Here is a 16,914-nt window from a genome sequence, read left to right on the forward strand (position 1 = left end):
TATATATATATATATATATATATATATATATATATAGAGAGAGAGAGAGAGAGAGAGATGCTAAAAATCAACACATAGTATTTGGTAATTGATTCTTTCACATAAATAACACTATGTCATTAATTTGTTTTTATTTTAAACGTTCCAAAAATTTATTTGAAATACAGAAATTTAAAAGCTAATTAAAGTAATAAAACATAAATAAGTCAAGTTATTGTGCTTCTTTCGGAAGAACTTCTCTAGACATCCAGTCTCGCGTGGTGGCTGATACTACAGTTTTGATGGTAAGTCACTTCAGATAGGCGTATGAGGTGAATAATTTTTTCTTAATCTTGGCAAAGATCAATGTAAGAATTTTTGCTTTATGACCAATCAACTCCTTCATTGCCCTAATGCTCTCCCATTAGAAATGTGATCTCTCTGGTTACCATAGCAGCTCACAGCTCCAGACTTTTAGTCTAGTGGAGTTCTCTTCAAAGCCGTACAGTATTTATTATTATTAAAGTTAACAGAAACAGACACCCACCTTTAGTGCTTTAAAATCACTTTCAAGACTGTGACCAATTAAAATAGTCCTACTGTTAAAAATACATAATAAAACTGCTTGTACATCTCTTAGAGTTGTTCGAACATTTTTCAAATTGTCTTCGGTAATACCACTGAACCTATAATGAAAAACAGATGATTAACTTCGCACTTGTGAAAACTACAAAAATATGAAGAAAATAAAATATTTTTAAGATGCAAGATCCAAAATTGTAATGATATATAAAGAAATTGTCCTGGTAGATTATTTTTTATTGATAAAAATATTTTGATAAATTTTTTTACACACTATTTTTATTTTCCTCATATATCTTTAAGCTATAAAAAAATGAATGCTATCTTTCAAACAGTATTCTTCTAGCAAATATCATTAGCATAAATAAAACCTTCCGAGTTAAAAAAGAAATAATAATAAATAAGTTTTAAAAAAACCCTAAAGAGTTCCTTAATTGAGACTGTGCTTCTTTATAGACCATTCATTCCATTAACTCAATTCTAAATTAAGGAGATAAGTGAAAATTTAATTTTTATACAATATCTCCCATACATTTCTCTTACCTATACATTTTACAACACATATACAAATTTTTAAATACATTGAGGATAAAATAAAGAAATTCCAGTAGTTTTTCAAAATACAATTACTTGAGCTCTTCCTATAATATTCCAAAAGCCCATTAAAAATTTTTTAATAACTTTGCATACGTCCCGACCAATATCAATTCAATACTAAAATATGCTGAAACGTCAAATAAATTTTTTTTTTTAACAAAATAATCAACAAATTTCTGTAACAATTCATATCTACTCCAATAATTCAATAAAATTTAAATATGTAGTCAAGTAGATATAAGTCTGAGTAGAGTAAGTCTGCATCATTATTTTCATAAAATGATGATACAGACGTTTGAAATTCCTGCAGTCTATCAAAATATATTTACTAGAAACTGTTATATATTAGCATGAAAACCTATAAACATTAAAAAAAAAATGCATAATATAAATCACTATCAAAATGAATTCAACAGTTAAAATATGCAGATAGGTCAACTTAATTTTGTATCATACAATAAATTTTAGTAATCGACCATTTAAATACCACATAGACAATTTAAACTTAATAGACAATTACAATCTAGATTTTTTTTAAATTCCAGTTATCTATTTAGCAAATGGATATAAAAGATATTTAAAGACAAAAAAAATAATTTTAACTTTGTTACAGAATAATATATAACAAAATAGATAGTCAAAAAAGTTTCATCATTTAGCTCATACCACTTATAAGACAACATTGGAAAGCAAATAAAAGAAATACTCAGTACATAGTCAGTTTTTTTTTCAATAGATTTAATCCTCCCAAGTGAAGCACCTGAGTAAAATTGTACTAAAATATTCCACATAAGCACTATTTTTCTATTGAATAACATAGGAAAACTAGTTTTTTGATACAGAAAACCTACATATGAAAATTCAGAGAAAGTCAGAACCAAAGCTTAGGGGGTTAAAAGAAATGATGCTAATATATGACTGCTCATATTAGTATTGCATAAGAGAAAACCTATAAGTACTAACATATTTTTTATAGCAAAACTGAATGAAGCAATAAACAAATAAATGGAGAATAAAATTAATTGTTACTATTTTTGTAAAACAAAATATAAGAAACGTTGAAATTTACCCAGTTAATCATAAAAATAAAATGAAATATATATTTTTTAAAAAATTAGCATTGTCAAACATCTTATGAGTAAATTTTAAAAAGTAATACACTCCCAGAAAGAAAAAAGTTCAGAAGTTCAGAATTACTGAAAAGAAAATAATAGTATTCCTTGCAAAAATGCAATTTGCAATTGTCTTGGGAAAATGTTGCTATACAGGAATAATTTGATTTCTTGAAGATGATTAACACTAGTTGATGTTGATGAATCATCGTAGGAAATTATTGTTATCCATTCATCTAATAATTCTATTGTGCAGAGTGTGAAGAATAACAAATAAAGTGAAGAATGAAATTATGATAAATGATAAAAATCATTTTATTTCAGAAAATATGGAATCATATGGAGCTCCAAAGTGAAAATATGATTAATTTTTACGTACATATAAATTAATAAATTTAGAAAATGGTCCGGCTGCAAGGTTAAGTCGTGCAGAACACCTCCGTCCATCAAGAAATCAGAAATGCGAGTCTCATGTGTAGGTTGTCATAGTTTTCACCAAGGAAGGTTAAGGAATCCATGTATTGGCTATTAATTGATTAAATTTAATGCCTAGGCTCTCTTTTTCAGCCTTACGTATTCAAATGTGTTGGAGGAAACGAAAGGGTGAGAAATAATAACGAATTTTAATGAATCCAAAACATCAGTAATCCTATAACGGGTTTTAAATTCTATGCTAATGTCTTAGACAAATGTAGAGGGAATCTCTAAAAATAGATTTTATTCTGCACACAATTTAAGGTTGCGGAGTAAACAGATTGCAGATTAATGATTTTAATTAATTGAAAAAGGAATAAATAAGATAATAATTTGGTCTTTAAATGCTAAATATCTAATGCATCTTTCAGGATCACAGTCGCATAGCCTTTTAAATGCATATTATAAAGTATTGATTAAGTAAAATAACTCTACAAATATTTTAAAATAATAATCATTGGCTGAGTTTTAAAGTTCATACCTTGTATTGTAATCAAGAACTTGATTTAGAGGTTTAACAAAAGTCTCATAAACTGGTTTCATATCAGGTCCCACAACAGTTACTCTAGTCAATTCCATCCCAGCTGTTGTGTAACACTAAAAAAGAAATGTTTTGAGCTGCAGTCTCATAGTTTGTAAAGCAAAGTATTAATGTAAGAAACAAAAGAAAAATAAATTAAATAAACACAAAGAAAATTATATTATTTTAATATTTTAAATAATTTAATTTGTCAAACAAGTAAAAAGTATTAGTTTTAATAAAAGACTAAAAGTCTACATAGCACTGAAACATTTGAGCTCCCTTTTTTATTAATAATTAAAAATGCTAAAATTAAAAATTTCAAAAGTAAATACAAACCATTTCACAATCCAATGCGTAGATTCCATAATATTTATCTGGAGGAGGAGTTTTAGGCAAGGTTTTTACATAACCACTCAGTACATGATTTTCTGAGCCTTCAAATACATGACCCTAAAAAGATACACCATTTACATCGTACGTATTTAATTTTTTCCATAATTACCTCTCTCAAAATAAAAGTTTGATTGATATGAAACACTTACAAGGTTAACACAGCAACCATCAGATTCAGCATCTCCTTGACAACAATTATAACGACTCTCAAAAGCACCAGCAACTAGAAAAGAATTTCTCGTTAAAATAAAAATATGCAAGGCATTAAGGTTATTTGTAACTTTGTAATTATTACTTTGCAATTTTATAAACCGAAGAAATTGAAGTACAGTTAATAACCTGCTTAAAATTACTCTTTGCCACATAAATAAAATTTTGTGGAATAATTGGGTGAGTATATAGTTTGATGTTAATCTCGCATCAGTATAACAATAACAATCTGTACAGAAATAAACCTTGTGAGACAAGGTTTTTAAAAAATCTAAATCTTATTTTAACATTTTACATTATATTTCTGCATTCAAATGCCCGAAAGAAAAAGAATGTTTCCTTATTTTGTCATCTCCTACCATTTTTTATTTTCCACCGACAAAAATAATTACTTAGAAAAAGTTTATTAATCACTGAACTCCTTTCTGAACATGGGCTATTATCCAGTTTCCAGTAAAACTTCTCAACAAAGAGAGGTTACTTACATCACCCTCATTATCAGAAATGACTCCCGCAACTTAAGTATACTTGAAACTTACAATAGTCACATTCCTCCAGGTATGACAGATAACAAATCCAGATGTAAAATAAATTATATTACTGCATAAATGGGTTTTGACATTTTTGTATGATTAAATATCAGTTCAGTATTTGGTCTCTTAACATCTATGAACATCCTTGCATCATATGTTGGGAGGTTTTACTATATGTAACAAAAAGAATGCAAACATATTTTACTTGTTATGAGAGATTACTTGATGAAAGTATGAAATATAATAAACTGCTCCAGCGGGCAGTAATCCTTAAAACTTTTTGTATAGCTTCATTATGCCTTGCTAAAATATGCTGCTGATAGTTACATACATAGTTAAAATTGCATTAATTTTCATTATTTATCAAAAGTTTATATTCAAGACAAACTTATTTGAATAACCAATTCAGCATGGCACCTTCTTTTATAAGATGAACTAATAGTGTTCTCTATCCAAAGAAGCAGCTTTGGTCAAGTTTATGGGTAGAGAGACTCTCCATACCATTATTTTTTTAACTAAGATGCATTATTATCAAAATTATTAAATATTATTAGCAAAGTGCATGTCCTTCCTCATGTTACTTCTAATTATATTATTAACTTTTATATTAATAATGTTTTCATATACAGCACTTGGAGTAAACTTTTTTTCTTTTAATAAAATGAAATATGATTAGAGAAAAAAGAAGCATAGGTCAACTTTGCTTAATATATTCTTATTTATATAATTAAATTTAATAAATTTATGTCTTATCAAACATAATCATTTTCATTTTTATTCTTCCTTTGGGCCTGCTTATTTAATCATCTTGTCGATTTTTAACAAAGTTTTAGAAACAAAACTGGTACTTAAAATTAGTGACCCATATGCCTGGTCAGACTTGAAAGTGTAAAAAATGCTTGTCTGATTGAAGCTTTTACATGCCTGGGCATCTCGGTCGGTATAATTGGTTTTATTACTTTGAAATGTGCATAATTGAAATATTTTTTACCCTAAATTCGGCACAGTATAACTGCACACAGTTCTTTTGGAATGAAGCATTGCATTCAATTAAATATAATTCTTATAAGAACCTTTTTTTAGATATGTGTATTGCAATAAAATTAAATGAATTATTTTTAATGAAGTTTGATATTAATTATCTCTGTTAGTAATCAAAATTATGCAACATATACACAATCTAATTTTAATTTCCTAAGAAATAAAATTTTTGCACTTTTGAACACTCTCAAGTCAGGTAATGGAGCAAAACTACTTTGTTCATTACTACTTTGCCATTAGTTCATAAAAAATAATTTTCAGAAAGTAAAGCAAATCTGTATTATATGTGATAAATTTGAATAGACATAGATATTTTTAAAAAATTTAACCTGAGAATATTGTAACAATTTCAAAAATTAGAGCAAAACTGCATTAATAAAAGTTTTCTTATTTAAACTTATTCAAACTTGCATAACAAAAGAAAAATATGAATAGAAATAGGAAAAATAACAAAATTCATTTTAAGCATGAAATTAAAATAAATTTTGTTAAACGTAAAAATCAGAGCAATTTACCTTGAAGGATTTTGGTCTGAAACTAACTTAAATTTGCCATATATAACAGATATTTGAATAGATGTAAAAAGTTGTAATAGATGTAACAGTTAATTTTTTTCTGCTATTGGCAAACTTTTTGACTGGTATATTAATTTAACTACAAACAATAATAATTGTTTCCTGCAGCAAAAATTAAATAATATTTCACAATATAAATAATGCAATAAACGTCTCACTATTATTGAAATATTTTTTACAATTATTATTTTTTATTAAAAATAGAAAAGAATTCATAACATGAATTTTCATTGTACAATCAATNAATTTTGCTAAATGTAAAAATCAGAGCTAATTTACCTTGAAGAATTGTTGTCTGAAACTAACTTAAATTTGCATTACATAACAGATAATTGAATAGATGTAAAAAGTTGTAATAGATGTAAAAGTTAATTTTTTTATGTTATTGCCAAACTTTTTGTCTGGTATATTATATATATATATATATAATATCCATCTATCAATCTATATATATATATATCCTAACAGATATTATATATATATATCTTAGCAAAAAAAATTACCAATATATTTAAAAAATAGATAAATCAGTCACCATAAATATCTAATAAGCTATTATAAAATTGGTATGTAAAGTCATACTTCTTCTCTTCCACAGACGACCCCAATGAAAATCACATTCTTCATCTCGTACATAATCACCATCAACATTAACATAGTAAACTTTTTGGCATCTAATGCAAGTTCTTTTAAACTCTAAGAAGAGATTAAAAAAAAAATAAAGATAAGAAAAAATATTCAAAATAAAAAAATTATGAATTTACTATCTAAAAATTGCAATTATATTGATTAATTAAACATTTTTATAATTAATTGCTTTAATTACTCATATTCAAAACACTGTTCAGATGACAAATGGCATCGCATAGAGGGCAACGATATTAGTTGCTTTAATGTTTTTTCTTGTTTTGTTTTTTTATGGCAAGGTTTTTCTAAGTAAACTAAAATTTATAACATTATTTAATTGTAAAAATTTATTCAAAAAAATTTTAAGATTTTTTAGTGTTTTGAAACAGTACATAAAAAAAGAGCACAGAAAGTGATTTTTTATACTCAGTTTTATATTACTATTTTGAGCCAAATAAACAATTAAAAGTTTTATACTTATATGACATTATATATATCATCTAAAATTTTTGAAAAACCTTAATGACTTCTCTCCTGCTAAAGCAAAAAAGGTACATAAATCTTATAAACATAGTGAACTGTAATTCAATCATACTTTTTATGCTAAAAATCTAATTTCTGTTGTTGCAAATCATAATTAACTTTTATAAATAAAATTTTATTGGATATTATAAGTTTTTTTCTTTTATTGAAACATAAAATACACGAGATTGTTCAACTTAAAAATCACATGTTTTCCATGAATATTAGGGTTTAATAAATTGATTTCCAAAAATTCTAATTCTTTAAAATATATGTTGCTTTTTACTAGTTGTTACAAATAAATGTGTAATATTTAGTCTTGTTTGTAATATTTGTACCAAAAAAATATTGTAAAAATTGGCAAGGGTTTGTCTCAAATCAAGTAAAAATATATGTAACACTCAAATGCTAGGAATTAAAGGCTTTTGTTTTATTTGTTACATAATTGCTCATCAACATTCTGACATGACATGCATTATTTATTTATATTTAATAATTAACATTTATAAATTATTTAGGAAGAAAAGTTAAGGAAAATTAAAATGTCTAGATGACACTAGATTACTGAATAACAAGAGAAAATTAAAGCTCCACTTAGGACAATTAACCTGATAAAATTATATGATGATCAACTTTTACTGGCATTAAATAAATTATTAAATAATTTTAATCAAACACAGAAAATTCTACTTTATTTTGATTTAGTATTAAAATATTTCAGTATTTTTGTTGATATATTCATGCATTTGCACCAGGGTTCGTTGATTTAAATCAGCTTGATTTAAATCATGATTTAAATCAAATGATTTTTTTAAAAAAATCATTGATTCAAATCAATTAATTTTTTTTATCTATATATATTGATTTTAAAAGTCAAAAAACAGTGTTTTAAATTTTTGATACTTTTATTATTTTTTCTTCTTAGTATTAAAATTTAATTTAAATAAATTGCTGCATTAATTAATTTTAGTTAACGAAATTACTTTCTTGGTGTGTGTTAAATTCCAACACATTTGAAATTACATTTCTAAAAATTTTTTGATTCTTGAGATTGAAAGTACAGATTAAAGTAAACATTTAATGCTGTCTTAATATAGACTTGCATAGCTGTAGAAAGTAATTAATAAACATGAATTTTTTTCAAAAAATAATGCAAATAATGTTAATTAAAATTTTACCTTTTGAATGAAAAAGCGTGAATTAAAATCTACATCATATTTTATTGGTGGAAAATGTATATTTCTGAAGCTTGAGGTTATATTAAAAAGAAATTACCCTAATATGCCAAAAACAGAAAAAGAAAAAAAAAGGGCAGATAATTTCAGATGTTTTTTTTCCTAATATAGTGTCATTCTTCCCTTTCAAACACTTTCAAAGTCTATTTGATGCAGTAGGGTTATTAACTGGTATTTTTTTCTCATAATATGTTTACAGTATCTTTGACATTATCTGATTTTCTACAACGAAATTTTGTGAAAAAAAATTCCAATGAGTACATGGATTTTCTAATTTTTTTTTAGCTTAACTTATCTATTTTGATATAGAATTAAAAGTTTTTGCACACANTTTTTTTTCTTTTAATTGAAACATAAAATGCACTAGATTGTTAAACTTACAAATCACATTTTTTCCATGAATATTAGGGTTTTTTCAATAGTAAATTGATTTTCGAAAATTCAAATTCTTTAAAATGTATGTTGCTCTTTACTAGTTTTTAAAAATAAATGTGTAATATTTAGTCTTGTTTCTAATATTTTTTACTTAAAAAATATTGTAAAAATTGGAGAAGGTTTGTCTCAAATCAAGTAAAAATATATGTAACACTCAAATGCTAGGAATAAGATGATTTTGCTTTATTTGTTACATAATTACTCAACAACATTCTGAGATGCCATGTATTATTTATTTATATTTAATATTTAACAGATAAAACTTTTTTGGGAAGAAAAGTCAAAGAAAATTAAAATTTCTAGACAACACTAGATTATTGAATAACAAGAGAAAATTAAAGCTTCACTAAGGACACTTAACCTGATAAAATTATATATTGTCAAATTTTTTTAGCATTAAATAAATTATTAAATAATTTTAATCAAACACAGAAAATTCTACTTTATTCTGATTTAGTATTAAAATATTTCAGTATTTTTGTTGAAATATTCATGCATTTGCACAGGTAAAATAATAAAAATGAGAATAACAATATCCATTAAAAATAGTTTAAGCCAACATAAAAGGAAGAGAGGAAAAGTTTGAAAAAAATAATAAGCATAAAATTATCTTAAAATAAAATACAACAATAACAGCAACTTATACTTACGGTCATTGCAATATCGAGATTTATTTGCATAAATGCCATCAATTACAGCTCTTCCAGTTTCTGTAGGATGTGCCATAGGGAACCCATTTTCTCTTAATTGATCTTCTGTCAGGGCAAACGATAAAAGATATTCATACAATGCTGTGCCTGTAAAACAGTCATGTAACTAACATATCGATCCAAATGAAGAAGAATAACTATGTATTAATATACAAATAAAATTAAGTGAATCACCTAATTATGTTTATAAATAACAAATACAATAAGATCTTCATAGATAAACACAGCTGAGACTAAAAGTATATCAGAAAAACAAACTTAACTTATATATTTTTGAAAAGTATAAAAAATAATTAAAAATAAAGAACAGTGAAAAAAAATAGAAGTTATTAAATATAGAAAATTTATTAAAAATGGAAAAACTACCATAAGGCAAGATGGAACAGAAACCTCTCAATACAATTCATATTCCATAAAAAGGAAGATTGACCTATGAAGAGACTATTTTGACATGCTGATGTCATTGTGTTGAAAAAGCCATTAGAGTGAAGCTTTTTCCCCTCATCTACCACATCTTCCTCTATAGAAAAAGCATCTAAAAAAATCCCTATTTCAACTAATGGAATTTTATCATAATTTGGCCTTTAATCCTCTCTAATGGTGGACACATACTATTTTATATTTCTTAGGAATAAAAAAAAAACTACAATATATCAGAGGTCAACATATATAACGAAGGATACAGAACTTGAAAATTTTACTTTTCTGTAACTTTAATGCGAAGTGGATTCTTATAAACTGCGAGATAAAATGGTTGCCATTCACTACAATTTATATTTCCATGGTTTACAAATATCACATCATGATTCTTACTCATTCAGGAAACTTACAAATTACACATACTAATTTGAATTCGCACAATTCATGAATTAAATATTGAATTCATATAATTTACGATATAATTTCTGGTGAGGTTATTTACAAATTAGATATCACAATTTATGAAATTTTATTGATTGCTATAGCTTCCAATTATAGATAATCATAATAATAGATTATCTATATATGATTATACGATTATAGATAATCATAATAATCATCATCATAGATTTAATAGGTTATAAGCATCCTACTGGGTAAGGATCCTCCAGAAGGATAACTAAGTTGCTGTACAACCAAAGGGTTAGTTACCCAATGTAACTATCAAAAGAGATTAAATTACTATTGGTACATACAATGACACCTGTATTTAATGGAGTACTCACGAAACAGAAAAGTGCTTGTAAAATCTGGTTGGCGTTCACTCACAAAATCCAAATTCAAAGTTAGAATTTTAAAAAAAAAAATAATTAAGTTTATGCAAATTGAATTGATATTATTTATTGAGAAGTGAAAATCCTCCTAAAACTGATTGTTCATTTCAAAAAAATTTTTTATCATTTTTATCAAAAAATTTTTTTTTCATCATGAAGAAAATTCATGTACTGAATTTTCTACAGCTTCAAAAAACTTCATGGTTTCGTAGTTATCTTTCAAAACCATAACGAGTCCACTTGCTTTTTCACATGCTTTCACCATTTTCCCTCTACAGAGTATACTCAACATCCTCAGCAACATTGGTGAAGTTATTGGCATTTTAAATTGATAAATGTTCTTTTGTTGCAATCAGAGTCATTTTATTTTTTTCAAAACACTATCCTCTTTTGAAATTCACCCATTTTACTTGCAACTAAAGTTGTCTAAACCGTGCTTTCAAAATTATTTCTTTTTTTTTTTTTTAAATCAGAAAGAAATTGCTTCCAAAAATATAAATGTTAATACATTTATAATATTGTATTAAACAAAAGACTAATTTTCCTCATTAAAACCATAATCTTTGTAAATGGGCGATTGGTATAACTAGGACCTACTATATTATAAATACAAAAATACTAATTTTCATAATACTTTTCTATATAGCTATACATTATGAATACAAAGTATGAATAGATCACAACCTAAATATATATATATATATAAACACTGCAAAAGAATTGACAGTTGCATTGACATAATCTAATGTAAACCAAAATCATGAGTTTTATTAAAATGAAATAAATAAAAATGGGAAAGAACCTTTAAGATCAGGAACAGGTGGTGGTTTTTTCTTTTCAATGCTGAAACTAGTCCTTTGTGCCATGGGACCATTAAGAACTGTTTGATGGGACACAGATTTTTTATTACTTTTGGTTGTAGTTGAGGACACGTTATCACTCTTTTTTGTTTCTGAAGATTCAGCAGTTCTATGGCGTAACCTAGCTAAAGTATTAGAAGCTACATTCATATAAATAGCTTTGCTTGAACTTCGCTGAAAAGCTTTTTTTTCTTCTTCCAATGCCTGAAATCAATAATTAAAAGTAAATATTTATGAAGCCAGCTGTGGTATAAAAACATTTTTTTATTTAAAAATACATATTAAAATTTTTAAACAAATAGTCAATAGACTACTATAAAAATAACATTTTTACACTTTTAAATTACACTTAATCACTTCCTTTACTATTTAAGCAATGTTTAATAAATGCTAGATAATAACAGACTTAAATTATTAAAACAAACTTTTTAGAATTAATATTGTGTGCTTTTCTCATTCTAAACCTAATTACTGAAAGAAACAAAAAATATATAATAGTATGCTTAAAAAAGTCGGCACTAATTTAGAATGCGAGGAAGCTGCTTTCTTAATAAGGAAGCTCCTTTGCTAATGAATCAGTTAAAAGAATTTGGAGCTTATTCAAATTAAAAAAAAACTCCTGACTTTTCACTTAAAACTTTTTATTCAGTTAGAAAATGTTTTTAACAATCATTTCACGCATTAACATAAATTTTACAAAATAGGAATTAATAATAAATCAACAATTAAATCTTAAAACTTCTTAGTTTTTAAACTTTCAGTTTTTTTCTTATGTCTGTTGAATCTTCTGTGATACTTAGTTTTTCTAATCCAAAACAAATTTAAATTTTAAAAAATTACGGTAATTACAATAATAAAAAATAATGTATATTATATATTATTGTAATACAATAATTAAAATAATATACAGTGAAACCTCCTGTTATGGACACTCCTGCAAAACGGACGCCTCTCAANCTCCTTTGCTAATGAATCAGTTAAAAGAATTTGGAGCTTATTCAAATTAAAAAAAAACTCCTGACTTTTCACTTAAAACTTTTTATTCAGTTAGAAAATGTTTTTAACAATCATTTCACGCATTAACATAAATTTTACAAAATAGGAATTAATAATAAATCAACAAATAAATCTTAAAACTTCTAAGTTTTTAAACTTTCAGTTTTTTTCTTGTGTCTGTTGAATCTTCTGTGATACTTAGTTTTCCTAATGCAAAACAAATTTAAATTTTAAAAAATTACGGTAATTACAATAATAAAAAATAATATATATTATATATTATTGTAATACAATAATTAAAATAATATATATATNTTTGAGAATATTCTAAAAACAATTTACGGTGTTAAATTTCGTTATTAGGGTACCCTTCCCATAAACGGACAACTCTCATAAACGGACAAAATTTTTGGTCCCATGAATGTCCGCTTATCGGAGGTTTCACTGTATATATATCTTACTATTCCAATGATAAGATGAAAACAGTTTTATTCCATGAATATATTGGCACAAAGTTTTCATAAAGTATACAATAAAAAAAGATATTTAAAATACGAGATAGAGTCTAAATTCTCAGAATGGTCGCCTACATTCATGCAGGTGTTTGCTGGAGGAGAAATACTTTTTTCAGAGGTAGGCAGCACATAAAAAACCTACAGCCATTTGGAATTTTTCTCTGGTACAGCCAACATTAGCTGCAGATAATTTCCGACAAACAGAATTTTCCATTTGCCAAACTTTGAAATGTCATCTTTAGAGCAGCGTGCAAACATCTAATTCTGCATTTTGTTCAAGAAATCTCCCTCTGAGATTCTCAAGTTGCTAAAAAAAGTATACGGAAACGATGCCATCAAAAAAAGGCTCGTATAATAGATAAAATATACAAACTTCTTCATTAGAGGTAAACTTCAAAAATTCATCAATGAAAATATTTAGAAACTTTTGCCTAATATTTGTAGGAACTTTACTGCCATAATCTGCTGGAATAATCAGTCTAGGCTGTGTACGAGTGGCACAAGCATCTCCATGAAGGTCGCACAAACATTGAACAGCCATTCAATGCTTGTGCGCCATTCGTCTTCTACGGCAAATGAAAATATTGGGCGTGTTCGAGAAATTGTGCTACAGATAGACGAATATCTATTGATGACATAACTCCTGAACTAGGAATTTCATGCCAGTGTTCACAGCATTCTTTATGATGATTTGAACTTGCAACATGTTTCCAAAAATGTTATCACCTGAACAAAAAGAAGTGAATGTGCAAGGATTTGAAGACAGCTTTCTGAAGAAAATCACAAAAGGTGATGGAACATGATGCTTTCTTTACCGCCTTCAGACAAAGCGTCAATCAAGTGGATGTAAAGCAAAAACATCCCCAAGAAGGATAAATTTAGCTAGCTAGGACAAAATCCGAGGGAAAGTGACGTTAGAGGTTTCTTTTCGAATACGAGGGCGTCATTCACTATGAATTTATTCTGAAGACCTAAGTGTCAGTAAAGTGTCTTACTTGGAGATTCTTAAATGACAATGAGATGCAATTAGACGAAAAAAACCTGCAGAACGGGCAGCAAACAATTTGTTTTATAAAACAATGCTCTACCACATTGGGCTCTGATTGTGAAAAAGTACCTTGCCAGACACAGAGTTACCACTCTGGACGACCCTCCTTATTCTCCAGACCTAGTCCCTGTGGATTTTACCTATTTCCACAACTGAAAATGGAATTGAAAGGACACAGTTATATGGATTCCTATGAGGTGATCAAAAATGCAACAAAGCAAATGAAGGACTCTCAAAAAATTAATTCCAAGAGGAAAGTACTTTGAAGATTAATAAAGTAAAATTACAGTTCTATTTTTTAATAATTTGTAATTGATCTATTCTGGAAACTTTTTGACTCTATCTCGTATATAGTAAGATAAATGGAACAAAATGATAGAAAAATAAGCTTGAAAATGCTATTTAAAATTACTTCAGTTATTAACTTAATACGCCCATAAATGATCTTCTGAGTACATCCAAAACAAAACATTTTAAAATCATCTCACCAATTATATTTGACTCAATATCCTGTTTTGGTTTTTATACGACAGAAAAAAAAGAGCATTTTTTCCCAAGAGTATAAATAAATAACTTTATGGAATGAAAATAGATAAAATATACAAACTTCTTCATAAGCATCTTCTTCATTAGAAGTAAACTTCAAAAATTCATCAATGAAAGTATTTAAAAACTTTTGCCTAATATTTGTAGGAACTTTACTGCCATAATCTGCTGGAATAATTGGTCTAGGCTTAGCAACCTAGGAAAAGAATATTTACTCAGTGCAAAATATTTTACACAAAGATTCAATCAAATAAGGAGATATATTATGCAAATTACTCATCAATTTTTGCGAGCTAATAAATATTACTTTACTGAAATATTTTAATTAACAATATAAATACTACATTTTACTTTAACATTCGTAAAATAGTATTAAAATATAATAATCGATAAATCCAATTCATGGAATAACAACAACAAAAAAGTTTATTTTTCAATTTTAAACTCCTTGAAATATTTTCTGCTTGCACTACATTGTATTAATCTTTAATGAGACTTAAGCTTGAAAGACTTTTATTACTTAAGTTTGAAAGTATTTTCATCCTCAAATATACTTCACCAATTCTATTCATATTACTAGCATGGACCTATCCTTAACTTTTTAAAATTATATTAAGACTTGAATTTGATTTTCTAGACTACTATTCTCATTTCAACAGTGAATCTACAAATATGCTTCCTATCCATCTTATTAAATTGTAACAATAAGAGAAGAGTAGAAGTTCGCCAGGAGGGCAGCGGGCACTGCAGACAATTAAAGCATTTGCAGATTATTTTTCATCTCAGATTTAAAAAACAAGTTTAAAATATTATTGAGAGGAGAAAAAGAAAAGGCATTTTTAATAACTAAACTTATTCAATTTACAAGTTTCAAGTCATTAATACTCGTTTGCCAATCTGGGGATATATAAGCAAAAGAGAAGTGATGATTTTTGAAAATTCCAAATAATGTTTTTTAATTTGACTTTTGAAAAATAAAGAATAATTCTAAAATAAAATCTTAATCTCTGAAAATACTTGTTTGCTTATAGACTGTTTAAGACTTATACATTTTTTAATTTTCAGTTATTCCATTAATTTAAAAGTGTATAAAACTGTTTAATTAATATAACCATAGCTGCCAACATGGATAGGAGAAAATCCAGTAGATTTTACAAAATAATATAAATTTAATGATAACTGTTGCATAATATACCATATATTCTACACACAGGAAACTTAGCGGATTTTAAAATCAACAAAATACAATCATTTTATTACACTATTAAACCATAAATGGTTTGTAGTTTTTCTTTTCACGTATGATTTATATTAAATTAACTTGAATTTAAAATGTTTTTTTTTATGTTAACTCATAATTTTGAATAGTAATAAAAATTTACTTCTTTAAAGATAGATTAATATATTCTCTAACTTAATTCATTAAAAATTCAGTTGATTTTAGAAGGGAGTTCAAATAAAATATAAACTGAAAATTTTAGAAGAATAAAAAATTACTGTACATTTCTTTTTTTTAATAATTTAGAGTGTAAAAATTATAAGTAGTAATATTTTTTTTTATTTAATTAAGAAAAATTTGAATTATTAAAAAAGCAAAAAAGCAACTGGAGTGAATATTTTTTCAAATTTATATCTATAACAACTTTTAACAGTCATGCTAGTAAATCACACTTGTAGAAACATTTCTTTACCAAACAAACTTCTCATGTAGAATACTCCAGGGAAAATTATTTCTCTAATCAAAAAAAAGCATTAATTCATTGATTGTGGCAAAATTGTACTTCGTATATTAAGTTTCGGATATGATATCAATATTTTCAACAGATTCAATATCTATAATTTCAATTATTTTAAAAGAAAAAAAAAAAGATATGAAAAAGATAATTTACTAAAAATATTAATTTTACTTGAAAATTAAAAAAGAGAGTTGAAATCTCACCATATCAGGAACATGAGCAATTCGTTTCGAGGGCTTCAAAGTTTTGGATACAGTTGAAGGAAGAGGTGAAAAATCAGTTAAACCTTGACTATGTTTTTTCTTTTCATTTATTGCTGCAAGAAGGCTACTATTGGGAGCTACTGCTATTCTTATGCCAGTTTTACCACCAGAAATTAAAGGCTGAGCTTGAATCTGAAAATATGAATTAC

At 26.2% G+C, this 16,914-nt stretch overlaps 1 protein-coding gene across 2 annotated transcripts in view; it reads right to left on the reverse strand.

Moving 5' to 3' along the window:
• Positions 1-16,914, reverse strand: part of LOC107436929 (RNA exonuclease 1 homolog) — a 35,141-nt gene that overhangs the window by 4,027 nt on the left and 14,200 nt on the right. The window contains exons 5-13 of one of the 2 annotated variants that reach the window (XM_043054574.2): positions 16,706-16,897; positions 14,828-14,962; positions 11,604-11,865; positions 9,489-9,635; positions 6,602-6,715; positions 3,810-3,883; positions 3,604-3,717; positions 3,226-3,341; positions 534-665 (exon numbers count right to left, since the gene is read on the reverse strand). In XM_043054574.2, coding sequence (XP_042910508.1) covers positions 534-665; positions 3,226-3,341; positions 3,604-3,717; positions 3,810-3,883; positions 6,602-6,715; positions 9,489-9,635; positions 11,604-11,865; positions 14,828-14,962; positions 16,706-16,897 — 1,286 coding nt within the window. Of the gene's footprint in view, positions 1-526; positions 666-3,225; positions 3,342-3,603; positions 3,718-3,809; positions 3,884-6,601; positions 6,716-9,488; positions 9,636-11,603; positions 11,866-14,827; positions 14,963-16,705; positions 16,898-16,914 lie in introns of both variants that reach the window. The other variant, XM_071177431.1, reaches the window with a different exon arrangement.

The sequence above is a fragment of the Parasteatoda tepidariorum genome, chromosome 2 (assembly GCF_043381705.1).
Source record: "Parasteatoda tepidariorum isolate YZ-2023 chromosome 2, CAS_Ptep_4.0, whole genome shotgun sequence".
Lineage (NCBI taxonomy): Eukaryota > Metazoa > Arthropoda > Arachnida > Araneae > Theridiidae > Parasteatoda > Parasteatoda tepidariorum.